The following is a 25,639-nucleotide window of genomic DNA, read 5'->3' on the forward strand; positions in this document are numbered from 1 at the left end:
ACACACAACAACACTACCATCTTACCATCTGATTAAACACACAACAACACTACCATCTTACCATCTGATTAAACAACAACACTACCATCTGATTAAACACACAACAACACTACCATCTTACCATCTGATTAAACAACAACACCTGGGTGACAGAGAACAACACTACCATCTTACCATCTGATTAAACACACAACAACACTACCATCTTACCAGCATCACCAGCATCACCTCAGCTAGGCTGGATGCTGTGTGAGAATGGAGGCTACCTGAGAGGCACAGCATCACCTCAGCTAGGCTGGATGCTGTGTGAGAATGGAGGCTACCTGAGAGGCACAGCATCACCTCAGCTAGGCTAGATGCTGTGTGAGAATGAAGGCTACCTGACAGGCACAGCATCACCTCAGCTAGGCTGGATGCTGTGTGAGAATGAAGGCTACCTGACAGGCACAGCATCACCTCAGCTAGGCTAGATGCTGTGTGAGAATGGAGGCTCCCTGACAGGCACAGCATCACCTCAGCTAGGCTGGATGCTGTGTGAGAATGAAGGCTACCTGACAGGCACAGCATCACCTCAGCTAGGCTAGATGCTGTGTGAGAATGAAGGCTACCTGACAGGCACAGCATCACCTCAGCTAGGCTGGATGCTGTGTGAGAATGGAGGCTACCTGACAGGCACAGCATCACCTCAGCTAGGCTGGATGCTGTGTGAGAATGGAGGCTACCTGAGAGGCACAGCATCACCTCAGCTAGGCTGGATGCTGTGTGAGAATGGAGGCTACCTGACAGGCACAGCATCACCTCAGCTAGGCTGGATGCTGTGTGAGAATGGAGGCTACCTGAGAGGCACAGCATCACCTCAGCTAGGCTAGATGCTGTGTGAGAATGAAGGCTACCTGACAGGCACAGCATCACCTCAGCTAGGCTGGATGCTGTGTGAGAATGGAGGCTACTTGACAGGCACAGCATCACCTCAGCTAGGCTGGATGCTGTGTGAGAATGGAGGCTACCTGAGAGGCACAGCATCACCTCAGCTAGGCTGGATGCTGTGTGAGAATGGAGGCTACCTGACAGGCACAGCATCACCTCAGCTAGGCTGGATGCTGTGTGAGAATGGAGGCTACCTGAGAGGCACAGCATCACCTCAGCTAGGCTAGATGCTGTGTGAGAATGAAGGCTACCTGACAGGCACAGCATCACCTCAGCTAGGCTGGATGCTGTGTGAGAATGGAGGCTACCTGACAGGCACAGCATCACCTCAGCTAGGCTAGATGCTGTGTGAGAATGAAGGCTACCTGACAGGCACAGCATCACCTCAGCTAGGCTGGATGCTGTGTGAGAATGAAGGCTACCTGACAGGCACAGCATCACCTCAGCTAGGCTAGATGCTGTGTGAGAATGAAGGCTACCTGACAGGCACAGCATCACCTCAGCTAGGCTGGATGCTGTGTGAGAATGGAGGCTACCTGACAGGCACAGCATCACCTCAGCTAGGCTAGATGCTGTGTGAGAATGAAGGCTACCTGACAGGCACAGCATCACCTCAGCTAGGCTGGATGCTGTGTGAGAATGAAGGCTACCTGACAGGCTTACTTTACCGTAAGCTTTCTTCTCGATCCGCATGAAGCAATAATGATGTAAGATAGATCTAGTTTTTGAGACATGACATGTAGCACTTTAGAATATGCATTTATTTTTAGTAGTTTTCTCCAAAAACAAGGTTATCACCGTGACAACGGAGCACTGAGCATACTGCAAGCTTTGTATTTTCAAAGCCTTCTATATTTCATTCAGTGTTATGGTCACTTGGCTTTTTTGATTCGCGGAAACAACTTTGAAGACAACCGCCACAACGAAGACAACCGCCACAACATAGACAACCGCCACAACATAGACAACCGCCACAACATAGACAACCGCCACAACATAGACAACCGCCACAACATAGACAACCGCCACAACATAGACAACCGTCACAACATAGACAACCGCCACAACATAGACAACCGCCACAACATAGACAACCGTCACAACAAAGACAACCGCCACAACATAGACAACCGCCACAACATAGACAACCGCCACAACACAGACAACCGCCACATCAAAGACAACCGTCACAACAAAGACAACCGCCACAACATAGACAACCGCCACAACATAGACAACCGCCACAACATAGACAACCGCCACAACATAGACAACCGCCACAACATAGACAACCGCCACAACATAGACAACCGCCACAACATAGACAACCGCCACAACATAGACAACCGCCACAACATAGACAACCGCCACAACATAGACAACCGCCACAACATAGACAACCGCCACAACATAGACAACCGCCACAACAAAGACAACCGCCACAACATAGACAACCGCCACAACATAGACAACCGCCACAACATAGACAACCGCCACAACATAGACAACCGCCACAACAAAGACAACCGCCACAACATAGACAAACGCCACAACGAAGACAACAGTCACAAAGTTTGTGTGAGAAAGCTGCACCATTTGGTCAACAGATCTCAGTGCTAATTATCATCGGATGTATTAGGTTACGAAATCAGACTTTCTGTATATAATGTTAAATGATATGTCAGGGGGAACGACCCCACTGAACTACTCAGAACATGAATAATCATATTTGTCTCGGTAAAAGTTATTTTATAACATAAGGATGAGAAATTTCAACACCAAAGCGCGTTTTCACTCGGAGAGGGACACCCTACAAAACACAAAGATGGAACTAGAGGTCAGGTTGTTATTAGCCAGTTTGTTACTAACCGGAGGAGGAGGGGTTGTTACTAACCAGAGGAGGGGTTGTTCCTAACCAGAGGAGGAGGAGGGGTTGTTACTAACCGGAGGAGGGGTTGTTACTAACCAGAGGAGGAGGGGTTGTTACTAACCAGAGGAGGGGTTGTTACTAACCAGAGGAGGGGTTGTTACTAACCAGAGGAGGGGTTGTTACTAACCAGAGGAGGGTTGTTACTAACCAGAGGAGGAGTTGTTACTAACCAGAGGAGGGGTTGTTACTAACCAGAGGAGGGGTTGTTACTAACCAGAGGAGGGGTTGTTACTAACCGGAGGAGGAGGGGTTGTTACTAACCGGAGGAGGAGGGGTTGTTACTAACCGGAGGAGGAGGGGTTGTTACTAACCGGAGGAGGAGGGGTTGTTACTAACCGGAGGAGGAGGGGTTGTTACTAACCGGAGGAGGAGGGGTTGTTACTAACCGGAGGAGGAGGGGTTGTTACTAACCGGAGGAGGAGGGGTTGTTACTAACCAGAGGAGGAGGGGTTGTTACTAACCGGAGGAGGAGGGGTTGTTACTAACCGGAGGAGGAGGGGTTGTTACTAACCGGAGGAGGAGGGGTTGTTACTAACCGGAGGAGGAGGAGGGGTTGTTACTAACCGGAGGAGGAGGAGGGGTTGTTACTAACCGGAGGAGGAGGAGGGGTTGTTACTAACCGGAGGAGGAGGAGGGGTTGTTACTAACCGGAGGAGGAGGAGGGGTTGTTACTAACCGGAGGAGGAGGAGGGGTTGTTACTAACCGGAGGAGGAGGAGGGGTTGTTACTAACCGGAGGAGGAGGAGGGGTTGTTACTAACCGGAGGAGGAGGGGTTGTTACTAACCAGAGGAGGAGGGGTTGTTACTAACCAGAGGAGGAGGGGTTGTTACTAACCAGAGGAGGAGGGGTTGTTACTAACCAGAGGAGGAGGGGTTGTTACTAACCAGAGGAGGAGGGGTTGTTACTAACCAGAGGAGGAGGGGTTGTTACTAACCAGAGGAGGAGGGGTTGTTACTAACCAGAGGAGGAGGGGTTGTTACTAACCAGAGGAGGAGGGGTTGTTACTAACCAGAGGAGGAGGGGTTGTTACTAACCAGAGGAGGGGTTGTTACTAACCAGAGGAGGAGGGGTTGTTACTAACCAGAGGAGGGGTTGTTACTAACCAGAGGAGGGGTTGTTACTAACCAGAGGAGGGGTTGTTACTAACCAGAGGAGGGGTTGTTACTAACCAGAGGAGGGGTTGTTACTAACCGGAGGAGGGGTTGTTACTAACCAGAGGAGGGGTTGTTACTAACCAGAGGAGGGGTTGTTACTAACCAGAGGAGGGGTTGTTACTAACCGGAGGAGGGGTTGTTACTAACCGGAGGAGGGGTTGTTACTAACCGGAGGAGGGGTTGTTACTAACCAGAGGAGGGGTTGTTACTAACCAGAGGAGGGGTTGTTACTAACCGGAGGAGGGGTTGTTACTAACCAGAGGAGGGGTTGTTACTAACCAGAGGAGGGGTTGTTACTAACCGGAGGAGGGGTTGTTACTAACCGGAGGAGGGGTTGTTACTAACCGGAGGAGGGGTTGTTACTAACCAGAGGAGGGGTTGTTACTAACCAGAGGAGGGGTTGTTACTAACCAGAGGAGGGGTTGTTACTAACCAGAGGAGGGGTTGTTACTAACCAGAGGAGGGGTTGTTACTAACCAGAGGAGGGGTTGTTACTAACCGGAGGAGGGGTTGTTACTAACCAGAGGAGGGGTTGTTACTAACCAGAGGAGGGGTTGTTACTAACCAGAGGAGGGGTTGTTACTAACCGGAGGAGGGGTTGTTACTAACCGGAGGAGGGGTTGTTACTAACCGGAGGAGGGGTTGTTACTAACCAGAGGAGGGGTTGTTACTAACCAGAGGAGGGGTTGTTACTAACCGGAGGAGGGGTTGTTACTAACCAGAGGAGGGGTTGTTACTAACCAGAGGAGGGGTTGTTACTAACCAGAGGAGGGGTTGTTACTAACCGGAGGAGGGGTTGTTACTAACCGGAGGAGGGGTTGTTACTAACCGGAGGAGGGGTTGTTACTAACCGGAGGAGGGGTTGTTACTAACCAGAGGAGGGGTTGTTACTAACCAGAGGAGGGGTTGTTACTAACCAGAGGAGGGGTTGTTACTAACCAGAGGAGGGGTTGTTACTAACCAGAGGAGGGGTTGTTACTAACCAGAGGAGGGGTTGTTACTAACCAGAGGAGGGGTTGTTACTAACCAGAGGAGGGGTTGTTACTAACCGGAGGAGGGGTCTTCTGTAGACACTCCAGCAGGTAAACCATCTTAGCCTCTTCCTTCACATACTCCACTTCCTGAAATTCAATCATGTAAAAACAATCAATGTAAGCATTTTAATAGTCATATTAATATATATTAATATCAAAAAGTCAATTTTCAGTCAGTGGCAAAAGTACACAAAACCTATTTCATTTACGATATTCCTGTGAAAACCTGTTAGGGCACTACTTTAGACCAGGCAGGGCACTACTTTAGACCAGGCAGGGCACTACTTTAGACCAGGCAGGGCACTACTTTAGACCAGGCAGGGCACTACTTTAGACCAGACAGGGCACTACTTTAGACCAGGCAGGGCACTACTTTAGACCAGGCAGGGCACTACTTTAGACCAGGCAGGGCACTACTTTAGGCCAGGCAGGGCACTACTTTAGGCCAGGCAGGGCACTACTTTAGGCCAGGCGGTGCACTACTTTAGGGCAGGCAGGGCACTACTTTAGACTAGGCAGGGTACTACTTTAGACCAGGCAGGGCACTACTTTAGACCAAGTAGTGCACTACTTTAGACTAGGCAGTGCACTACTTTAGACCAGGCAGGGCACTACTTTAGACCAGGCAGGGCACTACTTTAGACCAGGCAGGGCACTACTTTAGACCAGGCAGGGCACTACTTTAGACCAGGCAGGGCACTACTTTAGACCAGGCAGGGCACTACTTTAGACCAGGCAGGGCACTACTTTAGGCCAGGCAGGGCACTACTTTAGACCAGGCAGGGCACTACTTTAGACCAGGCAGGGCACTACTTTAGACCAGGCAGGGCACTACTTTAGACCAGGCAGGGCACTACTTTAGACCAGGCAGGGCACTACTTTAGACCAGACAGGGCACTACTTTAGACCAGGCAGGGCACTACTTTAGACCAAGTAGTGCACTACTTTAGACCAGACAGGGCACTACTTTAGACCAGACAGGGCACTACTTTAGACCAAGTAGTGCACTACTTTAGACCAAGTAGTGCACTACTTTAGACCAGACAGGGCACTACTTTAGACCAAGTAGTGCACTACTTTAGACCAGACAGGGCACTACTGTAGACCAGGCAGGGCACTACTTTAGACCAGGCAGGGCACTACTTTAGACCAGGCAGGGCACTACTTTAGACCAAGTAGTGCACTACTTTAGACCAGGCAGGGCACTACTTTAGACCAGGCAGGGCACTACTTTAGACCAGGCAGGGCACTACTTTAGACCAAGTAGTGCACTACTTTAGACCAGGCAGGGCACTACTTTAGACCAGGCAGGGCACTACTTTAGACCAGGCAGGGCACTACTTTAGACCAGGCAGGGCACTACTTTAGACCAGGCAGGGCACTACTTTAGGCCAGGCAGGGCACTACTTTAGACCAGGCAGGGCACTACTTTAGACTAGGCAGTGCACTACTTTAGACCAGGCAGGGCACTACTTTAGACCAGGCAGGGCACTACTTTAGACCAGGCAGGGCACTACTTTAGACCAGGCAGGGCACTACTTTAGACCAGGCAGGGCACTACTTTAGGCCAGGCAGGGCACTACTTTAGGCCAGGCAGGGCACTACTTTAGGCCAGGCAGGGCACTACTTTAGACTAGGCAGGGTACTACTTTAGACCAGGCAGGGCACTACTTTAGACCAGGCAGGGTACTACTTTAGACCAGGCAGGGCACTACTTTAGACCAGGCAGGGCACTACTTTAGACCAGGCAGGGCACTACTTTAGACCAGGCAGGGCACTACTTTAGGCCAGGCAGGGCACTACTTTAGGCCAGGCAGGGCACTACTTTAGGCCAGGCAGGGCACTACTTTAGGCCAGGCAGGGCACTACTTTAGACTAGGCAGGGTACTACTTTATACCAGGCAGGGCACTACTTTAGACCAGGCAGGGCACTACTTTAGACCAGGCAGGGTACTACTTTAGACCAGGCAGGGCACTACTTTAGACCAGGCAGGGCACTACTTTAGACCAGGCAGGGCACTACTTTAGACCAGGCAGGGCACTACTTTAGACCAGGCAGGGCACTACTTTAGACCAGGCAGGGCACTACTTTAGACCAGGCAGGGCACTACTTTAGACCAGGCAGGGCACTACTTTAGACCAGGCAGGGCACTACTTTAGACCAGGCAGGGCACTACTTTAGGCCAGGCAGTGCACTACTTTAGACCAGGCAGGGCACTACTTTAGACCAGGCAGGGCACTACTTTAGACCAGGCAGGGCACTACTTTAGGCCAGGCAGGGCACTACTTTAGACCAGGCAGGACACTACTTTAGACCAGGCAGGGTACTACCTAGACCAGGGAGTGCACATTATAGGGAAGAGGGTGCTACAGTATTTGGGACGGATATTTTCTGCTGGTGTGTTGTACCTGAATGACGTCCAGGCTGGCAGCGCCGGCCCGGCCCACGTTGATGGTGATGGGTTTGACCAGGGCACTCTTGGCAAAGTTCTGGATCTTCTTGGGCATGGTGGCACTAAACAGAAGAGTTTGTCTCTGGCCCTGCAAATCAAATCAAATTTGATTCACACGCAGATAGAACTTACAGTGTAAAAAATATATAAGTAAATAGAAAATAAAAGTAACAAATCATTTTAAGAGCAGCAGTAAAATAACAATAGCGAGGCTATAGACAGGGGGTACCGGTACAGAGTCAATGTGGAGGCTATTGACAGGGGGTACCGGTACAGAGTCAATGTGGAGGCTATATACAGGGTATTACAGTACAGAGTCAATGTGGAGGCTATATACAGGGGGTACCGGTACAGAGTCAATGTGGAGGCTATATACAGAGGGTACCGGTACAGAGTCAATGTGGAGGCTATAGACAGGGGGTACCGGTACAGAGTCAATGTGGAGACTATATACAGGGGGTACCGGTACAGAGTCAATGCGGAGGCTATATACAGAGGGTACCAGTACAGAGTCAATGTGGAGGCTATATACAGGGGGTACCGGTACAGAGTCAATGTGGAGGCTATATACAGGGTGTACCAGTACAGAGTCAATGTGGAGGCTATAGACAGGGGGTACCGGTACAGAGTCAATGTGGAGGCTCTATACAGGGTGTACCAGTACAGAGTCAATGTGGAGGCTATAGACAGGGGGTACCGGTACAGAGTCAATGTGGAGGCTATATACAGGGTGTACCAGTACAGAGTCAATGTGGAGGCTATAGACAGGGGGTACCGGTACAGAGTCAATGTGGAGGCTATATACAGAGGGTACCGGTACAGAGTCAATGTGGAGGCTATATACAGGGTATTACAGTATCGAGTCAATGTGGAGGCTATATACAGGGTATTACGGTACAGAGTCAATGTGGAGGCTATATACAGGGGGTACCGGTACAGAGTCAATGTGGAGGCTATATACAGAGGGTACCGGTACAGAGTCAATGTGGAGGCTATATACAGGGGGTACCGGTACAGAGTCAATGTGGAGGCTATATACAGGGTATTACGGTACAGAGTCAATGTGGAGGCTATATACAGGGTGTTACGGTACAGAGTCAATGTGGAGGCTATATACAGGGGGTACCGGTACAGAGTCAATGTGGAGACTATATACAGGGGGTACCGGTACAGAGTCAATGTGGAGGCTATATACAGGGGGTACCGGTACAGAGTCAATGTGGAGGCTATATACAGAGGGTACCAGTACAGAGTCAATGTGGAGGCTATATACAGGGGGTACCGTTACAGAGTCAATGTGGAGGCTATATACAGGGGGTACCGGTACAGAGTCAATGTGGAGGCTATAGACAGGGGGTACCGGTACAGAGTCAATGTGGAGGCTATATACAGGGTGTACCAGTACAGAGTCAATGTGGAGGCTATAGACAGGGGGTACCGGTACAGAGTCAATGTGGAGGCTATATACAGGGTATTACGGTACAGAGTCAATGTGGAGGCTATATACAGGGTGTACCAGTACAGAGTCAATGTGGAGGCTATAGACAGGGGGTACCGGTACAGAGTCAATGTGGAGGCTATATACAGGGTATTACGGTACAGAGTCAATGTGGAGGCTATATACAGGGGGTACCGGTACAGAGTCAGTGTAGAGGCTATATACAGGGGTACCAGTACAGAGTCAATGTGGAGACTATATACAGGGGGTACCGGTACAGAGTCAATGTGGAGGCTATATACAGAGGGTACCAGTACAGAGTCAATGTGGAGGCTATATACAGGGGGTACCGGTACAGAGTCAATGTGGAGGCTATATACAGAGGGTACCGGTACAGAGTCAATGTAGAGGCTATAGACAGGGGGTACCGGTACAGAGTCAATGTGGAGGCTATATACAGGGGGTACCGGTACAGAGTCAATGTGGAGGCTATATACAGAGGGTACCGGTACAGAGTCAATGTGGAGGCTATATACAGAGGGTACAGGTACAGAGTCAATGTGGAGGCTATAGACAGGGTATTACGGTACAGAGTCAATGTGGAGGCTATATACAGGGTATTACGGTACAGAGTCAATGTGGAGGCTATATACAGGGGGTACGGTACAGAGTCAATGTGGAGGCTATATACAGGGTATTACGGTACAGAGTCAATGTGGAGGCTATATACAGGGGGCACCGGTACAGAGTCAATGTGGAGGCTATATACAGAGGGTACCGGTACAGAGTCAATGTGGAGGCTATAGACAGGGGGTACCGGTACAGAGTCAATGTGGAGACTATATACAGGGGGTACCGGTACAGAGTCAATGTGGAGGCTATATACAGGGGGTACCGGTACAGAGTCAATGTGGAGGCTATATACAGGGTATTACGGTACAGAGTCAATGTGGAGGCTATATACAGGGTATTACGGTACAGAGTCAATGTGGAGGCTATATACAGGGGGTACCGGTACAGAGTCAATGTGGAGGCTATATACAGGGGGTACCAGTACAGAGTCAATGTGGAGGCTATATACAGGGGGTACCGGTACAGAGTCAATGTGGAGACTATATACAGGGGGTACCGGTACAGAGTCAATGTGGAGGCTATATACAGGGGGTACCGGTACAGAGTCAATGTGGAGGCTATATACAGGGGGTACCGGTACAGAGTCAATGTGGAGGCTATATACAGGGGGTACTGGTACAGAGTCAATGTGGAGGCTATATACAGGGGGTACCGGTACAGAGTCAATGTGGAGACTATATACAGGGGGTACTGGTACAGAGTCAATGTGGAGGCTATATACAGGGGGTACCGGTACAGAGTCAATGTGGAGGCTATATACAGGGTGTTATGGTACAGAGTCAATGTGGAGGCTATATACAGGGGGTACCGGTACAGAGTCAATGTGGAGGCTATATACAGGGTGTACCGGTACAGAGTCAATGTGGAGGCTATATACAGGGTGTTATGGTACAGAGTCAATGTGGAGGCTATATACAGGGGGTACCGGTACAGAGTCAATGTAGAGGCTATATACAGGGGGTACCGGTACAGAGTCAATGTGGAGGCTATATACAGGGGGTACCAGTCCAGAGTCAATGTGGAGGCTATATACAGGGGGTACCGGTACAGAGTCAATGTAGAGGCTATATACAGGGGGTATCAGTACAGAGTCAATGTGGAGGCTGCATACAGGGGGTACCAGTCCAGAGTCAATGTGGAGGCTATATACAGGGGGTACCGGTACAGAGTCAATGTGGAGGCTATATACAGGGGGTACCAGTACAGAGTCAATGTGGAGGCTATATACAGGGGGTACCGGTACAGAGTCAATGTGGAGGCTATATACAGGGGGTACCGGTACAGAGTCAATGTGGAGGCTATATACAGGGGGTACCGGTACAGAGTCAATGTGGAGGCTATATACAGGGGGTACTGGTACAGAGTCAATGTGGAGGCTATATACAGGGGGTACCGGTACAGAGTCAATGTGGAGACTATATACAGTGGGTACCGGTACAGAGTCAATGTGGAGGCTATATACAGGGGGTACCGGTACAGAGTCAATGTAGAGGCTATATACAGGGTATTATGGTAGAGTCAATGTGGAGGCTATATACAGGGGGTACCAGTACAGAGTCAATGTGGAGGCTATATACAGGGGGTACCGGTACAGAGTCAATGTGGAGGCTATATACAGGGGGTACCGGTACAGAGTCAATGTAGAGGCTATATACAGGGGGTATCAGTACAGAGTCAATGTGGAGGCTGCATACAGGGGGTACCGGTACAGAGTCAATGTGGAGGCTATATACAGGGGGTACCGGTACAGAGTCAATGTGGAGACTATATACAGTGGGTACCGGTACAGAGTCAATGTAGAGGCTATATACAGGGGGTACCGGTACAGAGTCAATGTAGAGGCTATATACAGGGGGTACCGGTACAGAGTCAATGTGGAGGCTATATACAGGGGGTACCGGTACAGAGTCAATGTAGAGGCTATATACAGGGGGTACTGGTACAGAGTCAATGTGGAGGCTATATACAGGGGGTACCGGTACAGAGTCAATGTGCAGGCTATATACAGGGTGTATCAGTACAGAGTCAATGTGGAGGCTATATACAGGGGGTACCGGTACAGAGTCAATGTAGAGGCTATATACAGAGGGTACCGGTACAGAGTCACTGTGGAGACTATATACAGGTGGTACCGGTACTGAGTCGATGTGGAGGCTATATACAGGGTATTACTGTACAGAGTCAATGTGGAGACTATATACAGGGGTACTGGTACAGAGTCAATGTGGAGACTATATACAGAGGGTACCGGTACAGAGTCACTGTGGAGAATATATACAGGGGGTACCAGTACAGAGTCAATGTGGAGGCTATATACAGGGGGGACCAGTACAGAGTCAATGTGGAGGCTATATACAGAGGGTACCGGTACAGAGTCAATGTGGAGGCTCTATACAGGGTGTACCAGTACAGAGTCAATGTGGAGGCTATATACAGGGTGTTACGGTACAGAGTCAATATGGAGGCTATATACAGGGGGTACGGTACAGAGTCAATGTGGAGGCTATATACAGGGGGTACCAGTACAGAGTCAATGTGGAGGCTATATACAGGGGGTACCGTTACAGAGTCAATATGGAGGCTATATACAGGGGGTACGGTACAGAGTCAATGTGGAGGCTATATACAGGGGGTACCAGTACAGAGTCAATGTGGAGGCTATATACAGGGGGTACGGTACAGAGTCAATGTGGAGACTATATACAGGGGTACCGGTACAGAGTCAATATGGAGGCTATATACAGGGGGTACCGTTACAGAGTCAATATGGAGGCTATATACAGGGGGTACGGTACAGAGTCAATGTGGAGGCTATATACAGGGGGTACCGGTACAGAGTCAATATGGAGGCTATATACAGGGGGTACGGTACAGAGTCAATGTGGGGGCTATATACAGGGGGTACCGGTACAGAGTCAATATGGAGGCTATATACAGGGGGTACGGTACAGAGTCAATGTGGAGGCTATATACAGGGGGTACGGTACAGAGTCAATGTGGAGACTATATACAGGGGGTACCGGTACAGAGTCAATGTGGAGGCTATATACAGGGGCTACCGGTACAGAGTCAATGTGGAGGCTATATACAGGGGGTACCGGTACAGAGTCAATGTGGAGGCTATATACAGGGTATTACGGTACAGAGTCAATGTGGAGGCTATATACAGGGTATTACGGTACAGAGTCAATGTGGAGACTATATACAGGGTATTACGGTACAGAGTCAAAGTGGAGGCTATATACAGGGGGTACCGGTACAGAGTCAATGTGGAGGCTATATACAGGGGGTACCGGTACAGAGTCAATGTGGAGGCTATATACAGGGTGTTACGGTACAGAGTCAACGTGGAGGCTACATACAAGGGGTACCGGTACAGAGTCAATGTGGAGACTATATACAGGGTGTTACGGTACAGAGTCAATATGGAGGCTATATACAGGGGGTACTGGTACAGAGTCAATGTGGAGGCTATATACAGGGGGTACCAGTACAGAGTCAATGTGGAGGCTATATACAGGGGGTACCGGTACAGAGTCAATGTGGAGGCTATATACAGGGGGTACCGGTACAGAGTCAATGTGGAGGCTATATACAGGGTATTACGGTACAGAGTCAATGTGGAGGCTATATACAGGGTATTATGGTAGAGTCAATGTGGAGGCTATATACAGGGTATTACGGTACAGAGTCAATGTGGAGGCTATATACAGGGGGTACCAGTACAGAGTCAATGTGGAGGCTATATACAGGGGGTACCGGTACAGAGTCAATGTGGAGGCTATATACAGGGGGTACCAGTACAGAGTCAATGTGGAGGCTATATACAGGGGGTACCGGTACAGAGTCAATGTGGAGGCTATATACAGGGGGTACCGGTACAGAGTCAATGTGGAGGCTATATACAGGGGGTACCGGTACAGAGTCAATGTGGAGGCTATATACAGGGGGTACCAGTACAGAGTCAATGTGGAGGCTATATACAGGGGGTACCGGTACAGAGTCAATGTGGAGGCTATATACAGGGGGTACTGGTACAGAGTCAATGTGGAGGCTATATACAGGGTATTACTGTACAGAGTCAATGTGGAGGCTATATACAGGGGGTACCGGTACAGAGTCAATGTGGGGGCAATATACAGGGGGTACCGGTACAGAGTCAATGTGGAGGCTATATGCAGGGTATTACGGTACAGAGTCAATGTGGAGGCTATATACAGGGTATTACGGTACAGAGTCAATGTGGAGGCTATATACAGGGTGTTACGGTACAGAGTCAATGTGGAGGCTATATACAGAGGGTACCGGTACAGAGTCAATGTGGAGGCTATATACAGGGTATTACGGTACAGAGTCAATGTGGAGGCTATATACAGGGTATTACGGTACAGAGTCAATGTGGAGGCTATATACAGGGGGTACCGGTACAGAGTCAATGTGGAGACTATATACAGGGGGTACCAGTACAGAGTCAATGTGGAGGCTATATACAGAGGGTACCGGTACAGAGTCAATGTGGAGGCTATATACAGGGGGTACCGGTACAGAGTCAATGTGGAGGCTATATACAGGGGGTACCGGTACAGAGTCAATGTGGAGGCTATATACAGGGGGTACCGGTTAGTTGAGGTATAAAGGGTGATGTTAAAAGCATTGCTGTTTGGTTCAGTTAGAAAACATACCACTAGTCGTCACTACACAGAAACAGTGATATGTTGTAATGTGTTCAGGAGCGATCTGGGGTTAAAATGCCCCCTCGTGTCCAGAACTGGTTTAAACCAGTTTATATCCAACTGGTTTAAACCAGTTTATATCCATACCTTAAAGTAGGAGAAGATAGTTCTGATGTCTTCTTCGAAGCCCATGTCTATCATTCGGTCAGCCTCGTCTAGAGCCAGATAACGACATATATCCAGACTGATCATCTTCTTCTGCAACAGGTCCATCAGACGGCCGGGGGTCGCCACCATCATGTGGACACCACTACAAAACACAGAGTTCAACAGGGTCAGGGGTCAAACTGGCCCTAACACAGCTGACTGACTGCTGACTGACTGACTAGTTGACGGCTGACTAGCAGCTGACTGACTAGTTGACTGACTAGTTGACTGACTGGCTAGCTTACTGACTAGTTGACTGACTGGCTAGCTGACTGACTAGTTGACTGACTGGCTAGCTGACTGACTAGTTGACTGGCTGACTAGTTGACTGACTAGTTGACTGGCTGACTAGTTGACTGGCTGACTAGATAACTGGCTGACTAGATAACTGGCTGACTAGTTGACTGGCGGACTAGCTGACTGACTAGTTGACTGACTGGCTAGCTTACCGACTAGTTGACTGGCTGGCTAGTTGACTGGCTGACTAGTTGACTAGGTGACTGGCTGGCTGACTAGTTGACTAGCTGACTGGCTGGCTGACTAGCTGGCTGACTAGTTGACTGGCTGGCTAGTTGACTAGCTGGCTGACTAGTTGACTAGCTGGCTGGCTGACTAGTTGACTGGCTGGCTGACTAGTTGACTGGCTGGCTGACTGGCTAGTTGACTGGCTGGTTGACTGGCTGGCTGACTGGCTGGTTGACTGGCTGGCTGACTGGCTGGTTGACTGGCTGGCTGACTGGCTAGTTGACAGGCTGGATGACTAGTTGACAGGCTGGCTGACTAGTTGACTAGCTGGCTGACTAGTTGACTGGCTGGCTGACTGGCTAGCTGACTGGCTGACTGACTAGTTGACTGGCTGACTGACTAGTTGACTAGCTGGCTGACTAGTTGACTGGCTGGCTGACTGGCTAGCTGACTGGCTGACTGACTAGTTGACTGGCTGGCTGACTAGTTGACTGGCTGGCTGACTAGTTGACTGGCTGGCTGACTAGTTGACTGGCTGGCTGACTAGCTGACTGGCTGGCTGACTGGCTAGCTGACTGGCTAGTTGACTGGCTGGCTGACTAGTTGACTGGCTGGCTGACTAGTTGACTGGCTGACTGACTAGTTGACTGGCTGGCTGACTGGTTCAGAGTACTTACTGTTTGACCACCTCCATCTGGTCTTTGACAGACATGCCTCCTATACAGAGGACTGATCTCATATGTGGAGCCCCTTCTTCCTCCAGCAGCTTACAGTAGTATTCTATGATGGTGTGGGTCTGTTTAGCCAACTCTCTCTGTAGGGAGAGGAGAGGGACATCAGAAACATTACAGTAGTATTATATAATGTCTGTTTAGCCAACTCTCTCTGTCGGGAGAGGAGCATCAGAAACATTACAGTAGTATTATATGATGTCTGTTTAGCCAACTCTCTCTGTAGGGAGAGGAGCATCAGAAACATTATAGTAGTATTATATAATGTCTGTTTAGCCAACTCTCTCTGTAGGGAGAGGAACATCAGAAACATTATAGTAGTATTATATAATGTCTGTTTAGCCAACTCTCTCTGTCGGGAGAGGAGAGGAACATCAGAAACATTACAGTAGTATTATATAATGTCTGTTTAGCCAACTCTCTCTGTAGGGAGAGGAGAGGAACATCAGAAACATTATAGTAGTATTATATAATGTCTGTTTAGCCAACTCTCTCTGTAGGGAGAGGAGAGGGACATCAGAAACATTACAGTAGTATTATATAATGTCTGTTTAGCCAACTCTCTCTGTCGGGAGAGGAGAGGGACATCAGAAACATTACAGTAGTATTATATAATGTCTGTTTAGCCAACTCTCTCTGTCGGGAGAGGAGAGGGACATCAGAAACATTACAGTAGTATTATATAATGTCTGTTTAGCCAACTCTCTCTGTCGGGAGAGGAGAGGGACATCAGAAACATTACAGTAGTATTATATAATGTCTGTTTAGCCAACTCTCTCTGTCGGGAGAGGAGAGGGACATCAGAAACATTACAGTAGTATTATATAATGTCTGTTTAGCCAACTCTCTCTGTCGGGAGAGGAGAGGGACATCAGAAACATTACAGTAGTATTATATAATGTCTGTTTAGCCAACTCTCTCTGTAGGGAGAGGAGAGGGACATCAGAAACATTACAGTAGTATTATATGATGTCTGTTTAGCCAACTCTCTCTGTAGGGAGAGGAGAGGAACATCAGAAACATTACAGTAGTATTATATAATGTCTGTTTAGCCAACTCTCTCTGTAGGGAGAGGAGAGGAACATCAGAAACATTACAGTAGTATTATATAATGTCTGTTTAGCCAACTCTCTCTGTAGGGAGAGGAGAGGAACATCAGAAACATTACAGTAGTATTATATAATGTCTGTTTAGCCAACTCTCTCTGTAGGGAGAGGAGAGGGACATCAGAAACATTACAGTAGTATTATATAATGTCTGTTTAGCCAACTCTCTCTGTAGGGAGAGGGACATCAGAAACATTACAGTAGTATTATATAATGTCTGTTTAGCCAACTCTCTCTGTCGGGAGAGGAGAGGGACATCAGAAACATTACAGTAGTATTATATAATGTCTGTTTAGCCAACTCTCTCTGTAGGGAGAGGGACATCAGAAACATTACAGTAGTATTATATAATGTCTGTTTAGCCAACTCTCTCTGTAAGGAGAGGGACATCATAAACATTACAGTAGTATTATATAATGTCTGTTTAGCCAACTCTCTCTGTAGGGAGAGGAGCATCAGAAACATTACAGTAGTATTATATAATGTCTGTTTAGCCAACTCTCTCTGTCGGGAGAGGAGAGGGACATCAGAAACATTACAGTAGTATTATATAATGTCTGTTTAGCCAACTCTCTCTGTAGGGAGAGGAGAGGAACATCAGAAACATTACAGTAGTATTATATAATGTCTGTTTAGCCAACTCTCTCTGTAGGGAGAGGAGCATCAGAAACATTACAGTAGTATTATATAATGTCTGTTTAGCCAACTCTCTCTGTAAGGAGAGGGACATCAGAAACATTACAGTAGTATTATATAATGTCTGTTTAGCCAACTCTCTCTGTAGGGAGAGGAGCATCAGAAACATTACAGTAGTATTATATAATGTCTGTTTAGCCAACTCTCTCTGTAGGGAGAGGAGCATCAGAAACATTATAGTAGTATTATATAATGTCTGTTTAGCCAACTCTCTCTGTAGGGAGAGGAGAGGGACATCAGAAACATTACAGTAGTATTATATAATGTCTGTTTAGCCAACTCTCTCTGTAGGGAGAGGAGAGGGACATCAGAAACATTACAGTAGTATTATATAATGTCTGTTTAGCCAACTCTCTCTGTAAGGAGAGGAGCATCAGAAACATTACAGTAGTATTATATAATGTCTGTTTAGCCAACTCTCTCTGTAGGGAGAGGGACATCAGAAACATTACAGTAGTATTATATAATGTCTGTTTAGCCAACTCTCTCTGTAGGGAGAGGAGAGGGACATCAGAAACATTACAGTAGTATTATATGATGTCTGTTTAGCCAACTCTCTCTGTCGGGAGAGGAGAGGGACATCAGAAACATTACAGTAGTATTATATAATGTCTGTTTAGCCAACTCTCTCTGTCGGGAGAGGAGAGGGACATCAGAAACATTACAGTAGTATTATATAATGTCTGTTTAGCCAACTCTCTCTGTAGGGAGAGGAGAGGAACATCAGAAACATTAGAGTAGTATTATATAATGTCTGTTTAGCCAACTCTCTCTGTAGGGAGAGGAGAGGGACATCAGAAACATTACAGTAGTATTATATAATGTCTGTTTAGCCAACTCTCTCTGTAGGGAGAGGAGAGGGACATCAGAAACATTACAGTAGTATTATATAATGTCTGTTTAGCCAACTCTCTCTGTAGGGAGAGGAACATCAGAAACATTACAGTAGTATTATATAATGTCTGTTTAGCCAACTCTCTCTGTCGGGAGAGGAGAGGAACATCAGAAACATTACAGTAGTATTATATAATGTCTGTTTAGCCAACTCTCTCTGTAGGGAGAGGAGAGGAACATCAGAAACATTACAGTAGTATTATATAATGTCTGTTTAGCCAACTCTCTCTGTAGGGAGAGGAGAGGGACATCAGAAACATTACAGTAGTATTATATAATGTCTGTTTAGCCAACTCTCTCTGTAGGGAGAGGAGAGGGACATCAGAAACATTACAGTAGTATTCTATGATGGTGTGGGTCTGTTTAGCCAACTCTCTCTGTAGGGAGAGGAGAGGGACATTAGAAACATTACAGTAGTATTATATAATGTCTGTTTAGCCAACTCTCTCTGTAGGGAGAGGAACATCAGAAACATTACAGTAGTATTATATAATGTCTGTTTAGCCAACTCTCTCTGTCGGGAGAGGAGAGGAACATCAGAAACATTACAGTAGTATTATATAATGTCTGTTTAGCCAACTCTCTCTGTCGGGAGAGGAGAGGAACATCAGAAACATTACAGTAGTATTATATAATGTCTGTTTAGCCAACTCTCTCTGTAGGGAGAGGGACATCAGAAACATTACAGTAGTATTATATAATGTCTGTTTAGCCAACTCTCTCTGTCGGGAGAGGAGAGGGACATCAGAAACATTACAGTAGTATTATATAATGTCTGTTTAGCCAACTCTCTCTGTAGGGAGAGGAGAGGAACATCAGAAACATTAGAGTAGTATTATATAATGTCTGTTTAGCCAACTCTCTCTGTAGGGAGAGGAGCATCAGAAACATTACAGTAGTATTATATAATGTCTGTTTAGCCAACTCTCTCTGTAGGGAGAGGAGAGGGACATCAGAAACATTACAGTAGTATTATATGATGTCTGTTTAGCCAACTCTCTCTGTCGGGAGAGGAGAGGGACATCAGAAACATTACAGTAGTATTATATAATGTCTGTTTAGCCAACTCTCTCTGTAGGGAGAGGAGAGGGACATTAGAAACATTACAGTAGTATTATATAATGTCTGTTTAGCCAACTCTCTCTGTAGGGAGAGGAGCATCAGAAACATTACAGTAGTATTATATAATGTCTGTTTAGCCAACTCTCTCTGTCGGGAGAGGAGAGGAACATCAGAAACATTAGAGTAGTATTATATAATGTCTGTTTAGCCAACTCTCTCTGTCGGGAGAGGAGAGGAACATCAGAAACATTACAGTAGTATTATATAATGTCTGTTTAGCCAACTCTCTCTGTAGGGAGAGGAGAGGAACATCAGAAACATTACAGTAGTATTATATAATGTCTGTTTAGCCAACTCTCTCTGTAGGGAGAGGAGAGGGACATCAGAAACATTACAGTAGTATTATATAATGTCTGTTTAGCCAACTCTCTCTGTAGGGAGAGGGACATCAGAAACATTACAGTAGTATTATATAATGTCTGTTTAGCCAACTCTCTCTGTAGGGAGAGGAACATCAGAAACATTACAGTAGTATTATATAATGTCTGTTTAGCCAACTCTCTCTGTCGGTAGAGGAACATCAGAAACATTACAGTAGTATTATATAATGTCTGTTTAGCCAACTCTCTCTGTAGGGAGAGGAGAGGAACATCAGAAACATTACAGTAGTATTATATAATGTCTGTTTAGCCAACTCTCTCTGTAGGGAGAGGAGAGGGACATCAGAAACATTACAGTAGTATTATATAATGTCTGTTTAGCCAACTCTCTCTGTAGGGAGAGGAGAGGAACATCAGAAACATTACAGTAGTATTATATAATGTCTGTTTAGCCAACTCTCTCTGTAGGGAGAGGAGAGGAACATCAGAAACATTACAGTATTATTATATAATGTCTGTTTAGCCAACTCTCTCTGTCGGGAGAGGAGAGGGACATCAGAAACATTACAGTAGTATTATATAATGTCTGTTTAGCCAACTCTCTCTGTCGGGAGAGGAGAGGGACATCAGAAACATTACAGTAGTATTATATAATGTCTGTTTAGCCAACTCTCTCTGTAGGGAGAGGGACATCAGAAACATTACAGTAGTATTATATAATGTCTGTTTAGCCAACTCTCTCTGTAGGGAGAGGAGAGGAACATCAGAAACATTACAGTAGTATTATATAATGTCTGTTTAGCCAACTCTCTCTGTAGGGAGAGGGACATCAGAAACATTACAGTAGTATTATATAATGTCTGTTTAGCCAACTCTCTCTGTAGGGAGAGGAGAGGAACATCAGAAACATTACAGTAGTATTATATAATGTCTGTTTAGCCAACTCTCTCTGTCGGGAGAGGAACATCAGAAACATTACAGTAGTATTATATAATGTCTGTTTAGCCAACTCTCTCTGTCGGGAGAGGAGAGGGACATCAGAAACATTACAGTAGTATTATATGATGTCTGTTTAGCCAACTCTCTCTGTAAGGAGAGGAGAGGGACATCAGAAACATTACAGTAGTATTATATGATGGTGTGGGTCTGTTTAGCCAACTCTCTCTGTAGGGAGAGGAGAGGGACATCAGAAACATTACAGTAGTATTATATAATGTCTGTTTAGCCAACTCTCTCTGTAGGGAGAGGGACATCAGAAACATTACAGTAGTATTATATAATGTCTGTTTAGCCAACTCTCTCTGTAGGGAGAGGAGAGGGACATCAGAAACATTACAGTAGTATTATATAATGTCTGTATAGCCAACTCTCTCTGTAGGGAGAGGGACATCAGAAACATTACAGTAGTATTATATAATGTCTGTTTAGCCAACTCTCTCTGTAGGGAGAGGAGAGGAACATCAGAAACATTACAGTAGTATTATATAATGTCTGTTTAGCCAACTCTCTCTGTCGGGAGAGGAGAGGGACATCAGAAACATTACAGTAGTATTATATGATGTCTGTTTAGCCAACTCTCTCTGTCGGGAGAGGAGAGGAACATCAGAAACATTACAGTAGTATTATATAATGTCTGTTTAGCCAACTCTCTCTGTAGGGAGAGGAGAGGGACATCAGAAACATTACAGTAGTATTATATAATGTCTGTTTAGCCAACTCTCTCTGTAGGGAGAGGAGAGGAACATCAGAAACATTACAGTAGTATTATATAATGTCTGTTTAGCCAACTCTCTCTGTGAGGAGAGGGACATCAGAAACATTACAGTAGTATTATATAATGTCTGTTTAGCCAACTCTCTCTGTAGGGAGAGGAGAGGAACATCAGAAACATTACAGTAGTATTATATAATGTCTGTTTAGCCAACTCTCTCTGTAGGGAGAGGAGAGGAACATCAGAAACATTACAGTAGTATTATATGATGTCTGTTTAGCCAACTCTCTCTGTAAGGAGAGGAGAGGAACATCAGAAACATTACAGTAGTATTATATAATGTCTGTTTAGCCAACTCTCTCTGTAGGGAGAGGAGAGGAACATCAGAAACATTACAGTAGTATTATATGATGTCTGTTTAGCCAACTCTCTCTGTGAGGAGAGGGACATCAGAAACATTACAGTAGTATTATATAATGTCTGTTTAGCCAACTCTCTCTGTCGGGAGAGGAACATCAGAAACATTACAGTAGTATTATATAATGTCTGTTTAGCCAACTCTCTCTGTAGGGAGAGGAGAGGAACATCATAAACATTAGAGTAGTATTATATAATGTCTGTTTAGCCAACTCTCTCTGTAGGGAGAGGAGAGGGACATCAGAAACATTACAGTAGTATTATATAATGTCTGTTTAGCCAACTCTCTCTGTAGGGAGAGGAGCATCAGAAACATTACAGTAGTATTATATGATGTCTGTTTAGCCAACTCTCTCTGTCGGGAGAGGAGAGGGACATCATAAACATTAGAGTAGTATTATATGATGTCTGTTTAGCCAACTCTCTCTGTAAGGAGAGGAGAGGGACATCAGAAACATTACAGTAGTATTATATGATGTCTGTTTAGCCAACTCTCTCTGTCGGGAGAGGAGAGGAACATCAGAAACATTACAGTAGTATTATATAATGTCTGTTTAGCCAACTCTCTCTGTCGGGAGAGGTACATCAGAAACATTACAGTAGTATTATATAATGTCTGTTTAGCCAACTCTCTCTGTCGGGAGAGGAGAGGGACATCAGAAACATTACAGTAGTATTATATGATGTCTGTTTAGCCAACTCTCTCTGTAAGGAGAGGAGAGGGACATCAGAAACATTACAGTAGTATTATATAATGTCTGTTTAGCCAACTCTCTCTGTAGGGAGAGGAGAGGGACATCAGAAACATTACAGTAGTATTATATAATGTCTGTTTAGCCAACTCTCTCTGTAGGGAGAGGAGAGGAACATCAGAAACATTACAGTAGTATTATATAATGTCTGTTTAGCCAACTCTCTCTGTAGGGAGAGGAGCATCAGAAACATTACAGTAGTATTATATGATGTCTGTTTAGCCAACTCTCTCTGTAGGGAGAGGAGAGGAACATCAGAAACATTACAGTAGTATTATATAATGTCTGTTTAGCCAACTCTCTCTGTAGGGAGAGGAGAGGAACATCAGAAACATTACAGTAGTATTATATAATGTCTGTTTAGCCAACTCTCTCTGTAGGGAGAGGAGAGGGACATCAGAAACATTACAGTAGTATTATATAATGTCTGTTTAGCCAACTCTCTCTGTAGGGAGAGGAGCATCAGAAACATTACAGTAGTATTATATAATGTCTGTTTAGCCAACTCTCTCTGTCGGGAGAGGAGAGGGACATCAGAAACATTACAGTAGTATTATATAATGTCTGTTTAGCCAACTCTCTCTGTAGGGAGAGGAGAGGGACATCAGAAACATTACAGTAGTATTATATAATGTCTGTTTAGCCAACTCTCTCTGTAGGGAGAGGAGCATCAGAAACATTACAGTAGTATTATATAATGTCTGTTTAGCCAACTCTCTCTGTAAGGAGAGGAGAGGGACATCAGAAACATTACAGTAGTATTATATAATGTCTGTTTAGCCAACTCTCTCTGTAGGGAGAGGAGAGGGACATCAGAAACATTACAGTAGTATTATATAATGTCTGTTTAGCCAACTCTCTCTGTAGGGAGAGGAACATCAGAAACATTACAGTAGTATTATATAATGTCTGTTTAGCCAACTCTCTCTGTCGGTAGAGGAACATCAGAAACATTACAGTAGTATTATATAATGTCTGTTTAGCCAACTCTCTCTGTAGGGAGAGGAGAGGAGCATCAGAAACATTACAGTAGTATTATATAATGTCTGTTTAGCCAACTCTCTCTGTAGGGAGAGGGACATCAGAAACATTACAGTAGTATTATATAATGTCTGTTTAGCCAACTCTCTCTGTAAGGAGAGGAACAACAGAAACATTACAGTAGTATTATATAATGTCTGTTTAGCCAACTCTCTCTGTAGGGAGAGGAGAGGGACATCAGAAACATTACAGTAGTATTATATGATGTCTGTTTAGCCAACTCTCTCTGTCGGGAGAGGAGAGGGACATCAGAAACATTACAGTAGTATTATATAATGTCTGTTTAGCCAACTCTCTCTGTCGGGAGAGGAGAGGGACATCAGAAACATTACAGTAGTATTATATAATGTCTGTTTAGCCAACTCTCTCTGTAGGGAGAGGAGAGGAACATCAGAAACATTAGAGTAGTATTATATAATGTCTGTTTAGCCAACTCTCTCTGTAGGGAGAGGAGAGGGACATCAGAAACATTACAGTAGTATTATATAATGTCTGTTTAGCCAACTCTCTCTGTAGGGAGAGGAGCATCAGAAACATTACAGTAGTATTATATAATGTCTGTTTAGCCAACTCTCTCTGTAGGGAGAGGAGAGGGACATCAGAAACATTACAGTAGTATTATATAATGTCTGTTTAGCCAACTCTCTCTGTCGGGAGAGGAGAGGGACATTAGAAACATTACAGTAGTATTATATAATGTCTGTTTAGCCAACTCTCTCTGTAGGGAGAGGAGAGGGACATCAGAAACATTACAGTAGTATTATATAATGTCTGTTTAGCCAACTCTCTCTGTAGGGAGAGGAGCATCAGAAACATTACAGTAGTATTATATAATGTCTGTTTAGCCAACTCTCTCTGTAGGGAGAGGAGAGGAACATCAGAAACATTACAGTAGTATTATATAATGTCTGTTTAGCCAACTCTCTCTGTAGGGAGAGGAGAGGGACATCAGAAACATTACAGTAGTATTATATAATGTCTGTTTAGCCAACTCTCTCTGTAGGGAGAGGAGAGGGACATCAGAAACATTACAGTAGTATTATATAATGTCTGTTTAGCCAACTCTCTCTGTAGGGAGAGGAGAGGGACATCAGAAACATTACAGTAGTATTATATAATGTCTGTTTAGCCAACTCTCTCTGTAGGGAGAGGAACATCAGAAACATTACAGTAGTATTATATAATGTCTGTTTAGCCAACTCTCTCTGTCGGGAGAGGAGAGGAACATCAGAAACATTACAGTAGTATTATATAATGTCTGTTTAGCCAACTCTCTCTGTAGGGAGAGGAGAGGAACATCAGAAACATTACAGTAGTATTATATAATGTCTGTTTAGCCAACTCTCTCTGTAGGGAGAGGAGAGGGACATTAGAAACATTACAGTAGTATTATATAATGTCTGTTTAGCCAACTCTCTCTGTAGGGAGAGGAACATCAGAAACATTACAGTAGTATTATATAATGTCTGTTTAGCCAACTCTCTCTGTCGGGAGAGGAGAGGAACATCAGAAACATTACAGTAGTATTATATAATGTCTGTTTAGCCAACTCTCTCTGTCGGGAGAGGAGAGGAACATCAGAAACATTACAGTAGTATTATATAATGTCTGTTTAGCCAACTCTCTCTGTAGGGAGAGGGACATCAGAAACATTACAGTAGTATTATATAATGTCTGTTTAGCCAACTCTCTCTGTAGGGAGAGGAGAGGGACATCAGAAACATTACAGTAGTATTATATGATGTCTGTTTAGCCAACTCTCTCTGTCGGGAGAGGAGAGGGACATCAGAAACATTACAGTAGTATTATATAATGTCTGTTTAGCCAACTCTCTCTGTAGGGAGAGGAGAGGGACATTAGAAACATTACAGTAGTATTATATAATGTCTGTTTAGCCAACTCTCTCTGTAGGGAGAGGAGCATCAGAAACATTA

General features: G+C 45.5%; 1 protein-coding gene across 2 annotated transcripts in view; it reads right to left on the reverse strand.

Annotated features, from left to right (window-relative positions):
- The window catches only part of ddx41 (DEAD-box helicase 41), a 51,016-nt gene that overhangs the window by 8,864 nt on the left and 16,513 nt on the right, over positions 1–25,639 (reverse strand). Inside the window, exons 9-12 of one of the 2 annotated variants that reach the window (XM_090198924.1) lie at positions 15,593–15,729; positions 14,391–14,553; positions 7,456–7,587; positions 5,062–5,133 (exon numbers count right to left, since the gene is read on the reverse strand). In XM_090198924.1, the coding sequence (XP_090055050.1) occupies positions 5,062–5,133; positions 7,456–7,587; positions 14,391–14,553; positions 15,593–15,729 (504 nt within the window). Of the gene's footprint in view, positions 1–5,061; positions 5,134–7,455; positions 7,588–14,390; positions 14,554–15,592; positions 15,730–17,889; positions 18,720–25,639 lie in introns of those variants that run through there. The other variant, XM_090198925.1, reaches the window with a different exon arrangement.

This window comes from Oncorhynchus mykiss, chromosome 14, assembly GCF_057628025.1.
Source record: "Oncorhynchus mykiss isolate SJ-2025 chromosome 14, ASM5762802v1, whole genome shotgun sequence".
NCBI lineage: Eukaryota > Metazoa > Chordata > Actinopteri > Salmoniformes > Salmonidae > Oncorhynchus > Oncorhynchus mykiss.